The sequence below is a fragment of the Phocoena phocoena genome, chromosome 4, assembly GCF_963924675.1.
Source record: "Phocoena phocoena chromosome 4, mPhoPho1.1, whole genome shotgun sequence".
In the NCBI taxonomy this organism is placed as follows: Eukaryota; Metazoa; Chordata; class Mammalia; order Artiodactyla; family Phocoenidae; genus Phocoena; species Phocoena phocoena.
The window spans coordinates 137745591-137769503 of NC_089222.1; the positions used below are offsets into that span (position 1 = coordinate 137745591).

Consider the following 23913-nt stretch of genomic DNA (forward strand, 5'->3'; position numbering starts at 1 on the left):
TTGCTCTGAGATATTAGTCACTCACCATTTCAGGAATATCAGTGAAAGGGGGAAAACAGCCTCCCCACTTCCATTGCTACAGAGTATACATTGGTACAAGCCCTGTGGAGAAAATGGGGCAATTTCTACCAAAAGTAAAAATGGATGTATTTTTGACCTCACAATTCTACTTCCAGGAATTTATCAGATGTATATGCATATGTGCAAAATGACTTATGTACAAGTTATTCATTGTAAATATTGTTAATAGCAAAAAGTTTGGAGACAACCTCAGTGTCCACCAGTAAGAGACTGACTACACGAATCGCAATACATCAATGTAATGAAATGTTATGAAGCTGTAGAACAATGTGATGAAGATTTTCATGTACAACTACGGAAGTCTCTCTGAGATATATTCCATGTAAAAGTCGAGATGTGTAACTGTGTAGGTTTGTGAAAGCAACCAGTTTTCACGTTGTTTTTTTTTCTTTTTTTAATTTATTTTTATTTATTTATTTTTGGATGCACTGGGTCTTTGTTGCTGCGCGCGAGCTTTCTCCAGTTGGGCTGAGCGGGGACTACTCTTCCTTGTGGTGCGCGGGCTTCTCATCGCGGTGGCTTCTCTTGTTGCGGATCCCGGGCTCTAGGCGGGCAGGCTTCAGTAGTTGTGGCACGTGGGCTCAGTAGTTGTGGCTCGCGGGCCCTAGAGCGCAGGCTCAGTAGCTCTGCAGCATGTGGGATCTTCCTGGACCAGGGCTCGAACCCGTGTCCCCTGCATTGGCAGGCGGATTCTTAACCGCTGTGCCACCAGGGAAATCCCTTCACGTTGTTTTTGATTTAGATCAATCGGTTAGAGATTTTATTTTCTTCAGATATTCTAACTCTTGTATGGAATTTAAAAATTTATCTTTTCTTGTCTTAGTTTGGGGTGCTAAAATAAAAATACCATAGATTGGGTGGCTTAAACAACAAACTTTTATTTCTCACAGTTCTGTAATAGGGAAGTGTAAAGTCAAAGCACCTTGGGAATTCCCTGGCGGTCCAGTGGTTAGTGCTCCACCCTCTGTCTGCCGAGGGCCTGGGTTCAATCCCTGGTCAGGGAACAAAGATCAGGCTGCACAGTGCGGCCAAAAAACAAAACAAACAAAAAGCACCTTCCTGGTTCTACCTGCTGTGTCCTAACAGAAGGGTTGAGGGATCTCTGCAAGGTCTCTTTTATAAGGACTATAATCGAATTCATGAGGGATCCACCCTCTTGACCTAATCACCCTCCCAAAGGCCCCACCTCCAAATACCATGATATTGGTGGTTAGGATGTCAACATATGAATTTGGGGGGAGACAAACATTTAGTAAACAGCACTCCCCAAAGAACGTAGTTTTTACCATAAAAAAATCACATCAAACTCAGCTTTGACATTTTTAAAGTTAAAGATTTCCAAGTCAGCTTGAGTTTCTCTAACACAAGCACCAGAGGTGAGCAACAGAGCATTTACTTTCCTGAAAAAGCCCCTTTTATACCGACCCGGTTTAAGTTTAGCCTGTACATGTTTGCCTCACATTTCTTCCATATGAGTAAGCCTTGAGAATGTAGAACTCCACAGTACGCTCAATTGTGTTAAAAAAAGATTAGGAGTGGGGAGGCAAGAATTTGTACGTACAGGTAAGTGTTTGCTTGTACATGAATAGACTACTGTCCATTCCTGTTGCTGTTCTAACAAATTACCACAATTTAGTGTCTTAAAAACTGCAGAAGGGGCTTCCCTGGTGGCGCAGTGGTTGGGAGTCCGCCTGCCGATGCAGGGGACACGGGTTCGTGCCCCGGTCCGGGAAGATCCCACATGCCGCGGAGTGGCTAGGCCCGTGAGCCATGGCCGCTGAGCCTGCGCGTCCGGAGCCTGTGCTCTGTAACGGGAGAGGCCACAACAGTGAGAGGCCCGCATACCGCAAAAAAAAAAAAAAAAAAACTGCAGAAGGGGGCTTCCCTGGTGGCGTAGTGGTTAAGAGTCCGCCTGCCAATGCAGGGGACACGGGTTCGAGCCCTGGTCCGGGAAGATCCCACATGCTGCGGAACAACTAAGCCCATGCATCACAACTACTGAGCCTGCGCTCTAGAGCCCGCGAGCCACAACTACTGAGCCCGCGTGCCACAACTATCGAAGCCCACGTACCTAGAGCCCGTGCTCCACAACAAGAGAAGCCACCGCGATGAGAAACCCGCGCACCACAATGAAGAGTAGTCCCCGCTCACTGCAACTAGAGAAAGCGCATGCACAGCAATGAAGACCCAAAGCAGCCAAAAAAAACCCCAGCAGAAATGTATTCTCTTCGAGTTTGGAGGCCAGATGTCCAAAATGAACTGAAACCAAGGTGTCTGCAGGGGCTCGTGCTCCCTGTAAATTCTGGGGGCCCTAGCAGGGAGTTTCCTTGCCTTTTCCAGCTTCTGGAGCTGCATTCCCTGCATCCTTTGCTCATGGCCTTTCTCCACTTTCAAGACCATCCACACAGCATCTTCAAGTCTCTGGAGAGATGCTTCAATGGCCAAGTAGTCTCCTGTGACCAAATCTCCCTCTGCCTCGGTCTTACAAAGACACTTGTGATCGCATCTAGGGCCCACCCGGATATTCCAGGCTAATCTCATTTCAAAATCAACATTGCCGAACATCACATAGTTAACAAGTGAATACGTTGGATTTAGGCCCAGACAGACACTACACTACATTATTAAATTAAAAAAAAATTTTTTTTTTGCCAAGTGCTAGTTGAGACTCACCAAATTGATTTCACAACTCACTAATGGGCTACAACTTATTGAATAAACAGCCAAGAGACTGTAGATTCCACAAGAGTGGAATCCTCTATTTTGCTCATCACTGCATTCTTGGAGCCCTCACTATGATAGACACAAATTAGGTTCTCAACAAACAGTTGATGAAAGAGCTTCTCACATAATAATACAATCTGAAAGCTGGAGGAAACTGAGAAACTACCCAGTCCAGAGGATGGCAAATGGTATTAACTAGCACTCTTACTTAGGTGTTTCACACGTCGTTTACCCTGTGGACAAAGAATGTCATCTGCCATATCAGTAAAGAAAGGATGTTGTGGCCATCAAGCCATCACCCACTGTACACACTGAGGGGATTCAGGATGGAGAATAATAGGATACTGGCACTAGAGAGTTAAGTGTACATCAAAGTGGTGATTTCAATAAGCCCAGACTCTTGCCTCTCCCCATAGCTAGAAAAGCACTAAATTCACTAACTGGAGATGTCTGGTTTTCTTTAATTAACAGTAATCTTTTGATGCTCCGACTACCTGGGTTTTTTGCAAAAACCCCTATATATCCTGGCTCCCCCCTTACATCTTCAGAACAGTCCCTCAGAGCTAACGAGAGAGCTTCCCTTGTGGCACAGTGGTTGAGAGTCCGCCTGCCGATGCAGGGGACATGGGTTTGTGCCCCGGTCCAGGAAGATCCCACGTGCTGCGGAGCAGCTGGGCCCGTGAGCCATGGCCACTGAGCCTGTGAGTCCGGTGCCTGTGCTCTGCAACGGGAGAGACCACAACAGTGAGAGGTCCGCATACCCCAAAAAGAAAAAAAAAAAAAAAGAGCTAACGAGAGGCTGTCTCCTCGGCTTAAGTCCTCGGTATGTCCACCGAATAAAACATAATTCTCAACCTTTAGGTTGTGCTTTTTTTTTTTTTTTTTCAGTTGAGAATCCAGTGGTCAGTAGTAAGGGTGGCAACAGAACACAGGCTTTTTTTTTTTTTTTTTAACATTTCCTCATTCATTTATTCAAAAATATTTGAGAACCTAAAAACCTCAAATTGAAATAATTAGATAAAACAAAAATGCAAGTTGCAGAGGAACTAGACTTCCATATTGTAAATAGTATTAGGTTGGCCAAAAAGTTCCTTTGGTTTTTAAAATAAAAGACATATTTTTCACTTTCACCAAGAACTTTATTGAACAGTATATTCACTGTTTTGTTCCACTACCTTCTGCCATTTTTCAGGCAACTTCATAATTCCATCTTCCCAAAGATTTTTATCTTTTTGAGCAAAGAACTATTCCAGATACCTTTTACAGTCTTCCAGGGAATGGAAATTTTTTCCATTAAGAGAATTTTGTAAAGACCGAAATAAATGGAAATCCAAAGGTGCAATGTCTGGTGAATATGGCGGATGAATCAGAACTTCCCAGCCAAGCGGTAACAGTTTTTGCCTGGTCATCAAAGAAACATGTGGCCTTGCGTTATCCTGATGGAAGACTATGCTTTTTCTTTTTTTTTGATAATGGCTTTTTTTTTTTTTTTTTTTTTGGCTGTGTTGGGTCTTCACTGCTGTGCGCAGGCTTTCTCTAGTTGCAGTGAGTGGGGGCCACTCTTCATTGCGATGCACGGGCTTCTCATTGTAGTGGCTTCTCTTGTTGCGGAGCACGGGCTCTAGGAACGTGGGCTTCAGTAGTTGTGGCACACGGGCTCAGTAGTTGTGGCACACGGGCTTAGTTGCTCTGTGGCATGTGGGATCTTCCCGGACTGGGGCTTGAACCCATGTCCCTGGCATTGGCAGGCAGATTCTTAACCACTGTACCACCAGGGAAGTCCACTATGCATTTTCTGTTAACTAATTCCAGACTTTTCGTTAAGTGCTGCTTTCAGTTGGTCTAACTGGTAATAGTACGTGTTGGAATTAATCGTTTGGTTTTCTGGAAGGAGCTCATAATAGAGGACTCCCTTCCAATCCCACCGTATACACAATATCATCTTCTTTGGATGGAGACCGGCCTTTGGTGTGATTGGTGGTGGTTCATTTCACTTGCCCCACGATCTCTTCTGTTCCACACTATTGTACAGTAACCACTTTTCATCACCCGTCACAATTTGTCGTAAAAACAGAACATCTTTGTTACATTTCAGTAGAGAATTGCATGCAGAAATATGGAAATACGGTCAAGAAGGGTTTTTTTGCTTAACTTATGTGGAACCCAAACATCAAAGTGATTAACATAACCAAGGTAGTGCAAATGACTTTCAGCGCTTGATTTGGGTATTTTGAGTATGTTGGCTATCTCCCGTGTGGTATAACGCTGATTGTTCTCAGTGAATGTCTCGATTTGATCACTATCAATTTCAACTGGTCTACCCGACCAAGCAGCACGGTCCAGTGAGAAATCTCCAGCATGAAACTTCGCAAACAACTTTTGACATGTTCAATCGGTCACAGCACCTTCTCCATACACCACACAAATCTTTTTTGGTATTTCAGTTGTGTTTTTACGTTTTTTGAAATAATAAAGCATAATATGCCAAAAATGTTGCTTTTTTTTATCTTCAATATTAAAATGGCTACACAAAAATTCACCAATTTTGATGTTTTGTTTTTGTTTTTGTTTTTTTTTGCGGTACACGGGCCTCTCACTGACGCGGCCTCTCCCGTCGCGGAGCACAGGCTCTGGAAGCGCAGGCCCAGCAGCCATGGCTCACGGGCCCAGCCGCTCCGCGGCATGTGGGATCTTCCCGGACCGGGGCACGAACCCGCGTCCCCTTCATTGGCAGGAAGACTCCCAACCACTGCGCCACCAGGGAAGCCCAATGTTGTTTTTTTTTTAAGTGCACGCTGACATGACAGCTATCACTATGCAATCTAACAAAATTGTTTCAAATGAAGTTAAGGACAACTAAGTGCTACTAGAGCCATCTTACAGAAAAAAACCAAAGGAACTCTTTGGCCAACCCAATATTTAGCATATAGTAAATCTGAAGTAATGTACGCCAAATTGTTTATATGTTCTGGTAAAGGTATTGGGGTAAATTTTATGTTTTATATTTCTGTACTATTTGAATTTTTACAAAGAAAATGTATTTCTTTTACAATTATAAAAACGCAGTGAATATTTTTAAAAACCTTTTAACTTTCTTTAACCACAGTATCTGACAGCCCTTGACTTATTCATTTCTTTCTTTCTCCCTTCCTTTCTTCCTTTCTTTTTTTTGCCACGCCTCTTGGCATGCGGAATCTTAGTCCCCTGACCAGGGATGTAATCCCTGCCCCCTGCCGTCTTAACCACTGGACCACGAGGGAAGTCCCAACGTATTCATTTCTATATACTACTAACTTAGCCCAAGGCCCAGCTCAAAGTCGATACTGAATAAATGTGCACGAGCAAAAGAACTCAATAAGTTGCAATATGAGAAAGGACTCTTTTTATCAGAATGATAATTTTCAAGGTACATCCCAAAAGTACAGTCTTCATTTCATTAATAAGGTTTCAAATCACGTTGACACTGGTGGGCATGTGATGGCGTTCTTCAGTGTAATTCACGTCCAGCCTGGTCAAGCACCTCAAGTGCACATTTTTGGGTCACCAACGCCCATGGCACCCGGCTTCAAACTTGGGGCCCTCAAGCTGCAAAAGGAAAATCAAAAAGGAGTAGGTGTTGCTAAGAGATCTCTCTAAAATGGAGCCAGAGGCCATTGAGGAAGTGACTTATGCATGTCTCAGCCCAGATAGAATCTGACCTTTTGACCACTTATCTATCGTCTAACAAAGGTATCCAGAACATCTGCACGATGTTCCAGAAATTCAAGATACTTATCCGGCCCTTACCCTAAATAACTAGTGACAGTCTATCCCTTAAGGACAAATATTTCCTTTATGCATCAAAGTCAATCATAATTCCTGCAAGACAACTTTAACAACCTTGTGGTTTTTGCCTTTATAAGCCTCTGACTCTTTCTCTTTCCCAAACACTCTTCCTATTTTGCTGGCACCTATCCCCAGTTGCACCTCCCAAGATCCCAAATAAAGCTCTTTGCGGCCTCCATGCTGATTACTGTTTGACAAAGCCTCTAGGTTCAGTTACCGCAGTCACCCATTCGAGCCTACGGGTGCCTCACGCATGCGCCCTACTCTGCAGGGCCCCGGAGCTTGAAGCCTGACTCTCTCGCTGTCCCGGCTCCCTTAACCCTCAGTGAGATTTACCTTCCCTGCACTCCCAATTCCACAGCGCCAGGAGGCGGAAGTGAGTGGGCGGGGTCACCCGCGCGCTCCGCCCAGGAAGTGGGAGGGACCTCGCGGGCTCTACATTTGTCGCCCGCCGCCTCCCAGTCGGATTGCGGCCGAGGCCGGTCCTGGCTTTGTAACTCGCTCAAGATGGCGGCGCAGCCACCCAGCGGGATCCGCCTCAGCGCGGTGAGCAGCCGCGAGGGGTGGAGCGGGCCGTGTCCCAGGAGGGCGGGCAGGCGGGCGAGCGAGGGGGGGCCGGCAGTGGGCGGTGGCGACTCGTCGGCCCGGCGCGGCGGCTGGGGCCGCGGCGGGGCCGGGGGAGGCGGCGGCGGCCATCTCGCTACCGACGGCGGAGCTGCTCGGCGGCGGGCAGGGCAGGGCAGGGCCGGGCGGCGCGCGCCGGGCTGCGTTTCTGTTTTGCCTCCGCGGCTTCGGGGCGGGTCGGGGCCGCGGCCCCTCCTCCTGGCTCCCTCTTGGCTGCTCCGCAGCTGTCGTCCGAGGGCGAGGCCTCGGCGGCCAGTCGGCCCGCCCCTCGGACCGGGGGGCCTCTGACCCATCCAGGCCTGCGGGCCCGCGGAGTGTCCGGGAGGGGGAGGGAGAGGTGGTCTGCTGCCAGAAATGCCCAGCGGCCTTGACCTCCTGGCGGTGGGACGGAGTGCTGCGAGCTGGGACTAGTCTTCCTGATTCATTTAAATTCCTGCCGCTTCCCTCCAGTTAAGCCCTCGGGCCCAAATCGCTACTAGGTCACCACCGAGCTCTCCCATTTCCCCTCTAGTCTCCGGGTCGTGTCTGTTCCGGAGCGTCTCGGGTTCTTGGGGATCCTTGAGCATGTTTTTTGTATCTCTGAGTCTTTTTCGGAGGGAGCGGTCACACAATATGAATTAAAATTTCACAGCCTAAGGTGTGGGCGTGGCCTCCCTACATGATTCTCCTTAAAAAGTTGGCGTTGTTATACAAACATGTACCTCTTCTCTGAAGGGTGTTGGTGCTGGCCAAAGAATTGCTGCAGCAGTCTCATTATTCGAATGGTAATACCATTGCGTTAAAAATGGTATTTTGCCCATTGACTTGCATTCATTTAGCCAGATTCCTGCCAACACCTGGTATCATTAGACTTTAACGTTTTTCCTGATGAGTGTGAAATGGTATGTTTACTTTACGTTTACTTGACTGTGAAGTTGAAAGTTTGTCACATTTCACCCTTTTTGGTTTGGGATTTAAACAAGAAAAAAAAACTTCATATCCTTTGCCCATTTTTCTATTTCCTTTTTCTTTGAGGGGTATTTTTATTGATTTGTGAGTGTTCTTTACATATTAGGAATAAAGGCTCTTTGGTTACCTAACTGGTTTGTTGAATGAGATAGTATTTAGTAGATGGAAGACAGAGGAACTTTACTCTTTCTTACCACTGGCTTTAAACATTATTTGCTAATTCACCTGGGTGAATCTGGACAGATTCTGATGCTTTCCAATTAGCCTCAGGTACAGTTAAGTCAGACTTTAACTACTTTTAAAGCTCTTATTCATTTTAAAGCCCTGCTCTTTCCCCTCATATTGGGCCAAATTCTGGCCCAGAAAACTGTGGTGAGAAAAAAGGAGTGAACTGGGTTTTTTTTTTTTTTTCTTGCTATTTCTGCACTTTGATTCTTTTCCCCATTCCCCAGCTCCTCCCAAGTTGCTATCTCTGTCTCTTCAAGATTGAGAGGACAGGGAGCAAAGATAAGGGTCAAACAGTCTTGAGAGACTGGCATTGTTGTTAGCTGGCTCTCTGGGTGTAGCAGCTGTCCATGTGCTAAATCTTTCTTTTGTGGGTAATAATGGGCCGTTTGGAACCTCATTGACAGAAATCTCCCATCTGCATCTTCTGGAGTGTATTTACACTGGTCTTTTGCTTTAGGATAGGAGTTGGCAAACTGCAGTTTATGGGCCAAATCCAGCCTGCCACCTGTTTTTGTATGGCACACGATCCTTAAATGGTTGGGGGGAAAAAGATAAAAGAATAATATTTCGTAACATGAAAATTATGTGAAATAGACATTTCGTTTTCCATAAATGAAGTTTTGTTGGAATAAAGGCTTGCTTATTCCTTTGGTATAGCTCTCAAATGCTAATACCATTTTGTGACTGAGAGCATTGGTTCTGGAGCTCACATGCCTGGGTTCAAATCCTGACTGATAACTGTATATGTGACCTGAAGAGTGGGAATAATAATCTTACCCACTGGAAAGTTAGTTTAAATGAGCCAGTGCCTGTAAAAGTCTTACAAAAGTCCTGTTCACGCCATAAATACTCAGTAAATATTTGCGGCTTTTTTTTTTTTTTTTTTACTGTTAACAGTGAAGCCTATCCATTTTTCCAAAAACAGGTGTAGCTTCTTGAGAACAGAGTACATGGGAAGAAACTTTATGTCTTTTCTTGGAAATATGTTTTTGCTACCCTTGCTCTTTACATATAATTTGGCTGGGTTTGTAATTCTAGATTAGAAATTATTTCTTTTTAGAATTGTAAAGGCATGCTTTATTGTTTAATAGAGTCCTATGCATTGTACTGGTACTTAGGCTGGAAACTCAAGTCCATAACATGTGGAAATTTTTCTCATTTATTTGGTGACAGTTTTCCCTTTATTTTTCTGTTTTCTTTTGTCTCCTGTTTTCCTTCCCATTGCTTTTTCTTTCTGGGAGATTTCCTCCGTTTCATCTCCTACCTTTCTCTTACCATATATTTAATTATTATAAACACTGTCTTATTCTCTGAATATCTTTTAAAAATCTTTCTCAACAAAATATTTGTTTTTATCTCTGGGTATATTAATCATAGTATTTTTGAAGTTTTCTTTTGCTCACTGCATTGCCTCTAGTTTCTTTACATTCTTTTTACTGTATGTTTTTTATTCTAATTTTACACATTCTCAAATGTCTGGAGATGGTCAGCCTTCTACTTATATCTCCACGTGAGACGCTAAAAACATGGATGTTCATACCCGAGTAGTCCTTTGGTGGGCTTCAGTGTTGGGTGATCAGGTAGAAGGAGCCAGCAGTGTTGTTGGAGCACTCTCTGTCAGTATCTGTTGACCTTAAAGAATGGAAGTGTTAGACCATAAAGTAAGTATGTTTAAAACAACTTTTAAAACTTGTAAAATAATTTTTTTTCAAGTGAGGGATAAAAAAAGCTATCCAGAATGGCCTGGCACAATTGTTAAAGAACCAGATAGAAATTTTAGAAATCATTCTGTTTTCCAGAGAGGAATTCTACATCTAGTTTCCTGCATGGCTTATATAATCCTGGCTGCTAGCTCTTCTGAAGCAGGGAAAAGGAGATAGGAGTATCCCATTGTTCAGTTTGCAGATTTGGTTTTCATTTGTTTACTATTATGGTAAAGTACACGTGACATAAAATTTGCCATCTTAACTGTTTTTAAGTTTGCAGCTCGGTACGTTGAGCACATTCGCATCGTTGTACAACCAGCCTCCAGAGCTCTTCGCCTTGCAGAGCTAAAACTCTGTACCCGTTAAAAAGTAACCCTCCGTTCCCCCTTCCGCCAGCTCCTGGTCGTTTTACCTTCTGTGAATTTGACTACTCTAGGTACATTATATAAGTGGAATCATACATTACTTGTCTTTTTGTGATTGGCTTGTTCCTCTTAGCATAAAGTCCTCAAGCTTCATGCATGTTGTAGCATGTATCAAATTTTCTTTCCTTTTTAAAGCTGAATAATATTCCACTCTATGAATATACTACATTTTGTTCATTCATCGATGGACATTTGTGTTGCTTCCACTTTTGGTTATTACGAATAATGCTACTGTGAACATGGGTGTGCAGATGTCTCTTGAAGACCCTGCTTTCACTACTGTATACAAAATAGATAAATTTTATACAAAATAAAAAACAGTAAGGACCTACTGTATAGCACAGGGAACTATATTCAATATCTTGTAATAACCTATACTGGAAAAGAGTCTGGAAAAAGTATGTGTGTATACATACATATATATATATATGTATGTATACACACACATGCACACACATATCTTTGTGTGTGTATATATGTATGTATGTATGTATAATGGAATCACTTGGGTGTACACCTGAAACTATCACAGCATTGTAAATCAACTATACTTCAATTAAGGAGGAAAAAAAAGGACCCTGCTTTCAGTCCTTTTCAGTATATACCCAGAATTAGAATTGCTGGATCCTGTGTCTATTTAATTTTTTGAGCCCCCTCTGTATTTTCTACAGTGGCTGCACCATTTTATATTCCCTCGAAGGGTGCGCATGAGTTCCAGTTCCTCCATGGCCTCCCCAACACTTACTTTCTGCTTTTGTTGTTGTATTTTTTTGTTTTGATTTTTAACAATACCCAACCCTTTGAGTGTGAGGCGGTATCTCGTTGTAGTTTTGATTTTCATTTCCCTAATGATTAGAGATGTTGAGCATCTTTGGAGAAATGTCTGAGTCCTTTGCCCATTGTTTAATCTGTTTGTAGTCTTCTTGTTGTTGAGTTGTAGGAGTTCTTTGTAAATTCTGCATATTAACCCTTCATCAGATACTTGATTTGCAGATTTTTCCCCCCATCCTGTGGGTTGCCTTTTCACTCTGTAGATTGTGTCCTTCGATGCAGTGGTCCATGGCCTGCTAGGAGCCAGGCCACACAGCAGGAGGTGAGAGGCTGGCAAGCGAGTAAAGCTTCCATCTGCGGCTCCCCATCGCTTGCATTACCAATGCCTGAACCATTTCTCCATCCCCACCCCCCCCCCGCTTCCCAGTCTGTGGAAAAATTGTCTTCCAGGAAACCAGTCCCTGGTGCCAAAAAGGTTGGGGACTGCTGCTTTGATGTACAGAAGTTTTAAATTTTGGTGATTTCAGAAGTCATTGCCGAGTCCAATGTCGTAAAAGGTTTCCCCTATGTTTTCTTCTAAGAGTTTTATGGTTTCAGCTCTTTGATCCATTTTGAGTTAATTTTTGTTTATGGTATAGGGTAAGGCCACAACTTCATTCTTTTTATGGATATCCAGTTTTCCCAGCACTATTTGTTGAAAAAACTGTCCTTTCCTCATTAAATGGTCTTTATACCCTTGTGGAAAATCATTTGACCATATAGGAGAGGGTTTATTTCTGGTCTATTTGCTGACCTGCTTTTAACCCACCTGCTTTTGATTGTCTGCGAGCCTGCCGCTGTCAGTTTCTCCAGAGAACAGACCTCCAGCCTTACGTGGTTTGCTGAGGGTAGTTGAAGGGCTGCTCAGGGTAAAAGAAGGATCTGGGGAATCTTTCTTCTTTTAAAGACTTTCACCCTATCTTGTTTTCATACAACTTCTAGTATCTTTTACTTCAAAGGTACAAAGTCTAATTTCTAAGACTTTCTGGGGTTGCCAAGGTTCCTGACCTGCTTCTGGTTGGTTTTCTCATCTCCTACAGGCTTCGGATTTAGCTTTTTCCAGGCTATTAAATCAGTTGTCACTAGTCTGTGCTTTCCAGTTTCCAAACTACTGACTATTTTGTTTGCTATTAGTAATCACTTCTTTGATTTTTTTTGTTCTTCTGGGTTTCTGCCCCTTTTTTTCCTTCATTATAGAGCGGCTTTGGGAGGCAGCAGAGGTAAACACTGTCCATGTGTTCAGGCTTCCATCTTATATTTAAATGATTTTTTAAATTTGTGACTATTTGTTGACTCTAAAAGTTCTATTCTTTTTTTTAATATATATTTTTTATTTATTTATTTTTGGCTATGTTGGGTCTTTGTTGCTGCGTGCGGGCTTTCTCTAGTTGTGGTGAGCAGGGGCCACTCTTCGTTGCTGTGCATGGGCTTCTCATTGTGGTGGCTTCTCTTGTTGCAGAGTATGGGCTCTAGGCATGTGGGCTTCAGTAGTTGTGGCATGCGGGCTCAGTAGTTGTGGCACACAGGCTCTAGAGCGCAGGCTCAGTAGTTGTGGCGCACGGGCTTAGTTGCTCCGCGGCATGTGGGATCTTCCTGGACCAGGGCTTGAACCTGTGTCCCCTGCATTGGCAGGCAGATTCTTAACCACTGCGCCACCAGGAAAGTCCCTCTACTGATTCTTTAAAATATCTGTGTGGTCTTCGTTGTATCTCATTTTTGTGTGTCTTTTGGAGAAGAGGATTACTTTTTTTTTTTTTGCGGTACGCGGGCCTCTCACTGTTGTGGCCTCTCCCGTTGCGGAGCACAGGCTCCGGACGCGCAGGCCCGGCAGCCATGGCTCATGGGCCCAGCTGCTCCGCGGCATGTGGGATCTTCCCGGACCGAGGCACAAACCCGTGTCCCCTGCATCGGCAGGCGGACTCTCAACCACTGCGCCACCCGGGAAGCCCGAGGATTACTTTTTAAATATCTAGTTATTTCAAGAGATTCCTGTTTTATAGGCTGATATTTCTTTTACCTAGTGTTGGGGGGCGATGTCTAATACTACTGTATCTTGTCTGCTAATATTTTCTCCTGGTGGATTGTTTCCTTAAATGTTATTTTAGATTGTGTACTCAAATATTCCCCAAATAATGTCTCTGGGAGAATCCTACGCAGTCCGGTTGAGGCTGTGTCTCCACAGGGGTCCTGCAGGTTATATAAATTGAAATGCTTAACCCAAGTGAAGGCATGCCTCTTTACGGAATTTCATGTTACACTTTTTTTGTTTGTCTTTAACCTAGAGTCCAGAGCAAAACAGAAAGCTTCCCATTGGGCATATTCCCCCCACCCCCTTTTTTACTGAGGAGGTAAGAGGGGGCAGTTACTTCAAGTGCGTGCTTCTCTTCTGCCATGTCTCCTATCCCTGAGTCACCATTAAAATTGAAACCTTTGTATTCCAGTTAAGCACCCCACTCTAATCCACATTTTCAAATTTTATTTTAAATTTTAATTCCTTCTTTACTTGAGGCCCTTGAGGATTTTCTTTATTTATATATGAGCTCATTTGTGCCTTTAAGGGTATACTTACCTTTTTAAAAAAACATACACTTAAAATGCTTATTACGTCCCAGGTGTTCTTCTAAGCATTTATAAATATTAAGTTTTTTAATTCTCTTAATGTCCTGGTAACCTGATATTATTATCATCCTCATTTTCACAGATGATAAAACTTGAGGCACAGAGGGTTAAGTTGCTTACCCAGGATCACACATCTAGTTAAAGATACTCCACAGTCCATGTCGTGTGCGTGTGTGTGTGTGTGTGTGTGTGTGTGTGTGTGTGTGTGTGTCTGTTGGCTGTTGAAGGGTGTTTTTCTTTCCAGCTGATGACGTGTTCGAGAGATGAGAATTAAGAGTAGTTGAAAATAATGCTTTTGTTTAAATACCCAAAAAGCCACTGTTTAGCATTCATCTTTTCTTACTGATGCCTTCTTTGCCTTGTTCCCCTGGGACTCTTACTCAAGAACAATGTGTGCCATGTCAGTTTGGAGTTGGTATATAGGATGAAGTTATTAAATGTAAGTTGACAGTCTGCCCACAGTCTGCCGTACATCTAAAATCAAAGTATTACAACATGGACCAGAATACCCAATTTCTAACTCCAGACTTCACACCTAACAAATTCATAAAATTGAGAGCAAAGACAGAAACTATTCTAAGGGTTTCTGGTGTTGATTTAATCGTTTTCTGCTTTGGTAGCCAGAGGCTTTACACCCCAAAGCCATGCCCCATAGTAAGATTTAGAATGGGTGAGGAGTACACTGTGTATTCTTTCATAAATGGAGGACTGGTGATTGTGCAAGGGGAGGGCCTGGGACAGGACTCAGGTATACTAATTTGACAAAAGGTTTCTTGTAGAAGATGAAGGCCTGGAAATTGATTTTCTTTATAAAAACCCTTGTTTTAGAAAGTTGGGGAATTCCTTATACACCATTATTATGTGGCTGTATGCTATAGAAAGTATGCCATAGAAGGTCTGAATTACATATGCTCCAGTTCGAAGACCACTCTTCTACAGAATACTATTTTTCACATGTGTGCTTTAACCTGATAGTAAACAAATGCTTAGGGATTGTCTAAAATCGAGGGTGGGCAGAGGAAAAGTAGATCTTTCTGACACCTTGTGGCAGCAGCTGAACACTGTAAATGCAGCTGGTTGGATTTATGATCTAATCGTATTTCTAGGGCTCTTCACATGAAACACTTAAAGTGCCTCTTTTTTCCCCCTTAAATGTGAGATAATCTGTTCAAAATGAACACAAAAAAGTCCTCATTTCATGGAAATGCTCTGCATATTGAAATTTCCAAGCCTCAGCCTTTTTAAACCATTTGTACATTTTTAGGCAGTTGATATCTGCACTACCCAGGAATTTAGAGAGTTCCCTATAGCATGAGGTTGATTAACATACTCTTCCATACTGTATTACCATGAATCAGACATAAAACCTCCGGAGGTCAGGAAGGTTTGTTGCATTTGAACTGTTACTTGACATTGTTTGAAGGCTTTATAGATGTATACTGTTCCAGGGCTGCAAGTTCAACTGTTGATATAATGAACTTGGAGAGACCATGAGAAAAGCCTGTTGATTAACAAACAAAGCTAAGTTTCTTAAGCTTAATGCACTAAAGGAGAAAACACCCCTTTGACAAAGTCTTAGTTTTATCTCATGGTAATTTTGAGGTAGGTCTTGTAGGGTGGATAGCTTTGGGATTGGGCACTTTATGATATGGCTCTGGATTGGTGGACACAGGAGGCAAGGGTTTTGCAGCACAGCTTGATGAGAAACTGTTTAGTTGATTTACAGCCTTATCTTCCAGGAATCTCATTTTCCGGGTTATGTCTTCCAGGTATATCCTGACACAAGCAGCTAAGTCATTCTTGCTTGGTCTCTCTTAATACTGGGACAGAAAATTATTTTGGCATCTGTTCTCAAAAGTAAGACCTTAATTAATTTACGTGAATCATTGGTTTATTTCAGCTTTGCCCGAAGTTTTTACATACAAATTCTACTAGTCACACTTGGCCATTTAGTGCGGTTGCTGAATTAATAGGTAAGTAAATCGTGTTTCGTATATAATCTGTTGCTTGCAATTGAAGTTCTAAAAAGCTTTTTATTGAAAAATAGTATGCAGATGTGCTTTTAAAAAAAACCAAAGTGTATCTCAGCGATAACATTGGTAAAGGTTACCTAGCATAACAACTATTCAAACTGATGTCAAGTTAATCAGTGCTCAGCCTTCCCTACTCAGAGTATTTCCCTATATTACTATCAAAGTATTTTAATTTGCAAAGTTCCTAAAGCATTTATGTTGAAAATATTTTTAGTCCATTATAAAAGAAATACGTCTATTGCCAAAAAGTGAGAATTATGTTTTTTTTTAATAGTCTGAAAATATTTATAACAGTGGATTAATTTTTCTGGTGTTAGTAACTAGGAGGATTATATTATGTTAGATTTGTGATAATAAATTCTTGGTCTTTTCAGTAGATAGGATGATCAAGGTATAAGATTATATTTAAAAGTGTTTTAATGAACATGAGGAAAGAGGCAAGGTTGTGTTCAGATTTGCATTATGGGTCATGATTTTTTCTTGGTAAAATTAGTGCACATGAATTCTTGGGAATTCTTTAGATTCATTATCAAGAAAGGGTCCTATGTTGGATGTGCAAGGAAAAGAAAAGAAAGAAAATTTGAGAACCCTTCTTTTCTTTGGTGAAGTTAGATTTTCCAGAGTCTCTCAGCTAACATGTGCTGTTCAGATGTAGACTCTGAAGTGCAAATGAGATAACGTTGCAGCTATTCACGGTCATTCTTTTTCATGGCAACGGGAGGAGCTACTTAGCCTGGGGTTGTTCATCATAGTGCTTCACTAGCTTTGGGTTTGGGCAACTGAAAGTCATGGTGCTCTTTGTGGTGTATCGGATTTTTAAGTTTTTTTATGAAGCTAAGGTGGTTGATGAAAAAGATTATTTGATTTTAATTGAAGACTTACAGAAGGATAGTTTGAGAACCATTATTTATATTATAATGAAGACTTGAAAATATACCTCAAAAGTACTTTTAGTCAGGGATATTCTGATAGATCTTAGATCGTTCACAAGTTGATTTTATTACTGCTACTGTTGAAAACCTTTTCGTTTTTCTTTGATATATTCCTCATACTTACCTATTCTGAGAGAAACAAGTATGCTAGGCAAGGGTGTTAAGCGGTGGGGTGTACAGAGATTAGAAAAATGTACCAGCCACCAGAAACTTCTGTCAGATTGAAAAGGGCTACAATTTGAAGAACTGGGTAGAAGTGAACCTTCATCTGTGTGTATAGGTTAGCATACTGCTTTCTCATTTATTCAGTAACTGTTGTGGACCTTCCATGTTAACTTGCAGTGCTGTTGACACTCAGCTCTCAGTTTCCCTTATGATAGCTAGGCTAGTTCTTTGGGCAGAAGAAGACCTTCCTGTCTTGATCATCTCTTCAGTGCAGCGATTCTTCTGGCTTTACACTTTTTCAGTGTAGTGGGTACCAGTCTCTGCTCTCTATATAACAAATGGAGGGCTTTAGATAGAGTTAATTCTGTAATAGTCAATGAACAATATATAGCATGGTACAGTTTAGTTTCATGTTGTCAAATCTTAGGAGTTCTAAAACATTTCAGCTTTTAAATTTTCCTTAAAATATATTATTCTGTTGCTTGTCAAAGTGTTGTTCTGAACTAATTGCTCTTCTTCAAAATGCAGAATCAAAATTTCGCCAAACTTTCGTTTCTCAGATAATGCTTACGATCCTGATGTGAATGCTAAGCAGATATGGATTGACAAAACAGTGATAAATGACCATATATGCCTGACATTCACTGATAATGGGAATGGTATGACTTCAGACAAATTACATAAAATGCTGAGGTATGTAAAGTGTCACACTCCTTAAAATCATTGCTTTTACCTAGTTCAGGTGTTTCATGTGTCATACTTAGACCCTGTAGTTTTTGTTTTTTAAACATGAAATGCTATACCCACAGTGTGCTCTATTCTCCTAAGTCTTCTGTCATTTTCTACTACTGTTAGATTATTATTATTTTTTTTTTTTTTTTTTTTTATTTTTTACGGTATGCGGGCCTCTCACTGTTGTGGCCTCTCCTGTTGCGGAGCACAGGCTCTGGATGCGCAGGCTCAGTGGCCATGGCTCACGGGCCCAGCCGCTCCGCAGCATGTGGGATCTTCCCGGACCGGGGCATGAACCCGTGTCCCCTGCATCGGCAGGCGGACTCGCAACCACTGCGCCACCAGGGAAGCCCTACTGTTAGATTATTAAGCAGTCCCTGCCATTCTCATCACCCGCTCCCCATTTCTGACTTACCTAAAATTCCACCATTCCTTTAGAGTTGTAGCACATTGGCATCAGTTGTTTGTGCTTTAGTGGAAATAGTTTTAGCTATTTCCTATAAAACTTACCACTTTGGGGAATGGGGACTGGTAATTTTAAAGTGACACAGAGGATGAGGAAGTAGCATAGTTGTAAGGGCTTGGGCTCTAGGGTTACAGAATAGGATGTCAGGATGAAGCCAACTGTGCCTGAAATAGAAGCTAAGATACATAGTACAGGTATGAGGTAGAGGGAGGATTTGCCTCAGGGGCCTTTCTACTGTCTCTCAGATACTCCTTACACTGATAAAAAAAGTCAGGTTCACCCGATCGATAATCATAGTACGGCAGGCTTGCTGAGAACAAGAGAATCCTTCACACTTAGAGGAAGAGATTTCCTGGGGTGAAAGCTCAAGGTCCCTGGAGACTAAATTATAATTCAGCCATTTAGCTGGGATGTGCCAGGCAATGAGCTCCTGTTTTAGTATGTGTAATCTTTACATCCCTATAATGTGGATTTGGTTTCCTTCTTTTCAGAGATAGGGAAACACATCAATATAGATTAAAAGTAATTTGCCCAAGATTGTACAGCAAGGAAGGATGAGGCTGACATTCAAACTTAGGCACTTTACTTGGTATTACAGTTTTTGAATTAACATAAATGAAGATTATACATACTTATTAAATTTTTTTTTCTTTTTAGCTTTGGCTTCAGTGACAAAGTCACCATGAATGGTCACGTCCCAGTTGGATTGTATGGGAATGGCTTCAAGTCAGGTTCTATGCGTTTGGGTAAAGATGCAATGGTTTTTACCAAAAATGGAGAAAGCATGAGCGTGGGCTTCTTGTCTCAGACCTACTTGGAAGTCATAAAAGCAGAACATGTTGTTGTCCCAATAGTGGCATTCAACAAAGAGCATATCCTTTTGATTTTGAAATTGAAACTATGAAGAAATAATCTGAACCATTCCATCCTTCTGCCCTCCTCCAGATTCTTGTTTTTTAATCATACCTTCCATTCTAGCTCTTGTTCCTGTCCACTGCCTCTACTCTACATCTGGGCTAAATGTTTGTCCCTTTGTTTTCTCTATTGGAATTGTGCCATGGAAATCCTTAGCATAAGGCGATTGCATTTTATGTTAAGCTTCTTTATTTCAGTCTTTTTGTGGTCTGATAAGCTTACGATCTGGCTTGATATTTTCACCAAAAAATGAAAAAGCAAGATATCCTTAGGAAAATGTCTTCTGTATAAACATTCAAATATTGGAAATAATTAAAGTAGGAATAATAATAAACTTCTTCATACTTCATCCTTCTTGGTGTTCATTTGAAATCACACTATCATTTTAAAACTTAGAAAATAATTTAGGAAATGGTTTTTCAGTTAGTTTGAGTTGGTTTCCATATCGTAATTGTGAAAAATACGCCTTTGGTCTAAGTCTTTAACTTAGGATATACGACAGATAATTAATTTAACAGAATCGAAAGCGAGTCTTGCTGCAATTCTGGAACATTCTCTGTTTTCTACGGAACAGAAATTACTGGCAGAGCTTGATGCTGTCATCGGTAAGAAGGGGACGAGGATCATCATTTGGAATCTCAGAAGGTAAACGGTAGACCTCAGCTAGTTGTTAACCATTTGGGAAGTAGAGCACACGTGTGGGAATAATTTCATCACATTCATGCTTTGTCACACGAGAGTGCAAATACATTGGAAGGTCCTCATTTTATGGCATAGTTAATGATTTACCTTTTCCAAGGGTATTTTATTGAGGCTACTTTGGCTTCAATTTGAGATAATTTCATATTACTAAAAATAAATTTCCTAGCCCTGCCATTCTGTCTCCATAGCACTCTATTTTCGCTCTTGGTTATACCATCCCTCTCCTCAAAAAAAAAGAGAGAAATGAAACGAAAAGATAAAGCCCAGCCAACAAGTCCCAGCTTGAGTAAGTTAGAGATTGTCTGTTTGGTTAATTACATAAAGCTAAGCACAATTCAGCATCTGTTGAGAAAAATAATACAAATGAGACTTCTGTGTTGCTAAATCTTTGTGAGGATAAAATCCTTTGCAAATAAAGTTTTAAAATTTAGGGTAAATGTGTGATATTGAGAGATGTAAGATCTGTTGAACCATAGGAATAAAGCACACATAGTGATAATCCTAAAATCCTTTAATTCTTGTGCTTTTCTGACCACCTGTATTCCGTTTTTCTTTTATTTTCTTTTTCTTACTTTCTTCCCTGCCCCTCCCATCACCCCCACCATTTTTTCTTTAACTTTTAATTTTGAGATAATTGTAGATTCATATGTAGTTGTAAGAAATCTCATGTACTCTTTACCCAGTTTCCCCCAATGATAACTTCTTGGAACACTACAGTACAATAATACTGTTGATACTGACATTGATACAGTCAAGGTACAGGACAATTTCGTCACCTCAAGGATCCCTTTTATATCCACACCCACTTCATCCTTAATCCCTGGCAACCTCTAACATGTTCTCCATTTCTGTAACTTTGTCATTTCAAGAATATTCTGTAACTGGAATCATACTGTGTGAAACCTTTTGGGATTAGCTTTTTCCATTCAGCATAATTTTCTGAAGATTCATCCAGGTTCTTGTGTGTCCGTTTGCTTCCTCTTACTTGCTGAGTGGTAATTGCATTATATGGATGGACCACAGTGTGTTTACCGATCTGGTTGTTTACAAGTTTCATTTATTACAAATAGAGCTGTAAAACAGGGGTTCCCAACCTTTTTGTCATCAGGGTCCGGTTTCATGGAAGACAGATTTTCCACAGGGTTGGGGGGTGGGGTTCAGGCAGTAATGCAGTGATGGGGAGCAGCAGGTGAAGCTTTACACATCCTGCTGTGTGGCCGGGTTCCTAACAGGCCCAGGGGTTGGAGACCCCTGCTATAAAATGTGTGCATAGAGATTTTTGTGGGAATATGGTCATCATTTTGTGGGCTAAATGCCCAGGAGTATAATTGCTGGATCATATGGTAGCTGCATGTTTATTTTTTTAAGAAACTGTCAGAATGTGGCTCCATCATTTGACATTCCCAGTGGCAATGTGTGGATGAATACAGTTCTTTTCTGTACCTCCTGGGTTTCTTTTCTCCCTCTCTCCCTCCCTCCAACTCCTCTGACCTTAACTGCCACCACATGTTCCTGTTTTGTTTTGCTAACTAAAAGTTTTTTGCTTGCTTATGGTGAAGTTAAAATTTAGCTCTTATAAAAAATTATTTTTACAGCTACAAAAGTGCAACAGAGTTTGATTTTGATAAGGATAAATATGACATTAGAATTCCAGAAGATTTAGATGAGACAGCAGGGAAGAAAGGGTACAAGAAGCAAGAAAGGATGGACCAAATTGCCCCTGAGAGTGACTATTCTCTGAGGGTATGTATTTAGCTCTCTTTGTGGGAGTGAGAAAAATCATCAAATAATGGAAATTGTTAACCACTTGTATTATAAATGCTGCCAGAAATCTCTAAGTATCTCAGACATGAACCAACTTATTAAATTTGTCTTGTGTGCACTGCTTGTTTTATTTGCTTAGAAAAGTTTTTTAATTGCGAAGTCATGGATAGCCTATACATAATGCACGTTAGTATAATTTTGTGATAAATATCTTTGAGATTTGACCTTAGAGATGAGAATGTTTTTAAGATTGAAGGAATTAATATCTCAATATAACAGTGTTGATATAATAAGAATATTAAGTTTCAGGCTTCCCTGGTGGTGCCGTGGTTAAGAATCCGCCTGCCAATGCAGGGGACACGGGTTCGAGCCCTGGTCCGGGAAGATCCCACATGCCGCGGAGCAACTAAGCCCATGCACCACAACTACTGAGCCTACGCTCTAGAGCCCACGAGCCACAATTACTGAGCCCGCACGCCTAGAGCCCATGCTCCGCAGCAAGAGAAGCCACCACGACAAAGAGTAGCCCCCGCTTGCTGCAACCGAAGAAAGCCCACGCAGCAACAAAGACCCAACGCCGCCAAAATAAATAAATTAATTAAAACAAAGAATATTAAGTTTCTTAGTCACTATGATAAGACATATAATACTATTCCCTTTTTTTCCTTCTTTTTGTTTTTCTTGGCTGCACTGTGGCATGTGGGATCTTACTTCCCCGACCAGGGAGAGTGGTCCTAACCACTGGGCCACCAGGGAATTCCCCTTTTCCCTTTTTTTGTACTAAAATTATTTCATAACCCCAAGCTAAGGATTCATTTGACGTTTACAAGTATACTATGTAGTTTTATCTGAGATTCTAGCAATTACAATGGCAGCTATTACTATTCCTTGATATACCCCAGTGTGTTAGTGAAGTATGTCCTAGTTGTTAAGAAAATCTTAAGAATATACAGAGGTCGCCAGAGCAGATGGTATAATGTTAGTGTATCATGAGAAAAATGTTTTAAAATATCATTAATGAATTTTATAAATGGGCAAAACACCACTAATTTTGAAATCAGGAGTCAGGAAAAAAAAAGAGAAATGTTCAAATTTTAGTTTTGTTTTGAACTTTTCATATATCCTCCTTGAGTTGTTCAGTTCATTTCCCTCAGAGATTTCTGATAGCTTGGAGACAGGCACAGGAGATCATATTTTAACATGTTTTAGGATGCAAAGTTTGGTCACAATTCTAAGGTATCTAAACTTCCATGTATTACGAATTGAAAACACGTTTAGGGAATTCCCTGGCGGTCCAGTGCTTAGGACTAGGCACTTCCACTTTCATGGCCCGTGTTCAGTCCCTGGTCAGGGAACTAAGATCCCGCAAGCCTCAATGCGGCCAAAAAAAAAAGAAAGAAAAAAAAAAAGACTTGACAACACATTTAGATGACTGCTGATTTTTACAGCTCCGTATGGAGGAAGTGCTGTTTGTCTACTCTGCTGAAATGTTGGTGCATTATTTATGATTTTTTTTCCTTTTCAAGCTTATAATAGTCCCTTTTGTTTATATTAGATTTTGCTTATTTTTGCCCAAATAAAATTTATTGATGCTTTAAAAATTATAATAGCAATATATAGTTTTGACAGGAGAGTCAGAAAATAGTCCTTTTTGTACACATAAACATATTTTTAAAATTAAAATGAGACCATACTATACATGCTGTTTCTTAACTTTTTTTCACTTAACATATCAACATCTATGTAGGTCAGTAGATTGTTTTCTGTAAGTCATTTTTACTGGCTACAGTATACTGAGCTTGTTTTTAATAAAAAGTATTCAGATATTAACTAATACACCTTTATAGTCTATAGTATTTTATTGAAGAGTTAATATGTCTTTTATCAAAGCAAGGCGGTAGCTTCCTTTTTAAATACATGCATAAGTAATGTTGAACAAATCCATAGAAAATTATGTGGAAAGGACAGATAATTGTGTGTCTTTGCAGGCTTACTGCAGTATATTATATCTAAAGCCACGAATGCAGATCATCTTGCGTGGACAGAAAGTGAAGACACAGCTAGTTTCGAAGAGTCTTGCCTACATTGAACGTGATATTTATCGACCCAAATTTTTAGTATCCTTTATTTTGCTTGTTATGATGCTGTATATAGATATGTATCAGTCAAGTGTATTTCCCTTCCCCCTTTCTCCTTTTATCCTGATAGAGTCAA

At 41.1% G+C, this 23913-nt stretch overlaps 1 protein-coding gene across 1 annotated transcript in view; it reads left to right on the forward strand.

Moving 5' to 3' along the window:
• The first annotated feature begins 7102 nt into the window (after nucleotides 1-7102).
• The window catches only part of MORC3 (MORC family CW-type zinc finger 3), a 40342-nt gene continuing 23531 nt past the window's right edge, over nucleotides 7103-23913 (forward strand). Inside the window, exons 1-7 of the mRNA XM_065876461.1 lie at nucleotides 7103-7176; nucleotides 15891-15963; nucleotides 17681-17813; nucleotides 18976-19190; nucleotides 19731-19878; nucleotides 21531-21678; nucleotides 23688-23816. Coding sequence (XP_065732533.1) covers nucleotides 7138-7176; nucleotides 15891-15963; nucleotides 17681-17813; nucleotides 18976-19190; nucleotides 19731-19878; nucleotides 21531-21678; nucleotides 23688-23816 — 885 coding nt within the window. The 5' untranslated portion in view covers nucleotides 7103-7137. The remainder of the gene's footprint in view (nucleotides 7177-15890; nucleotides 15964-17680; nucleotides 17814-18975; nucleotides 19191-19730; nucleotides 19879-21530; nucleotides 21679-23687; nucleotides 23817-23913) is intronic.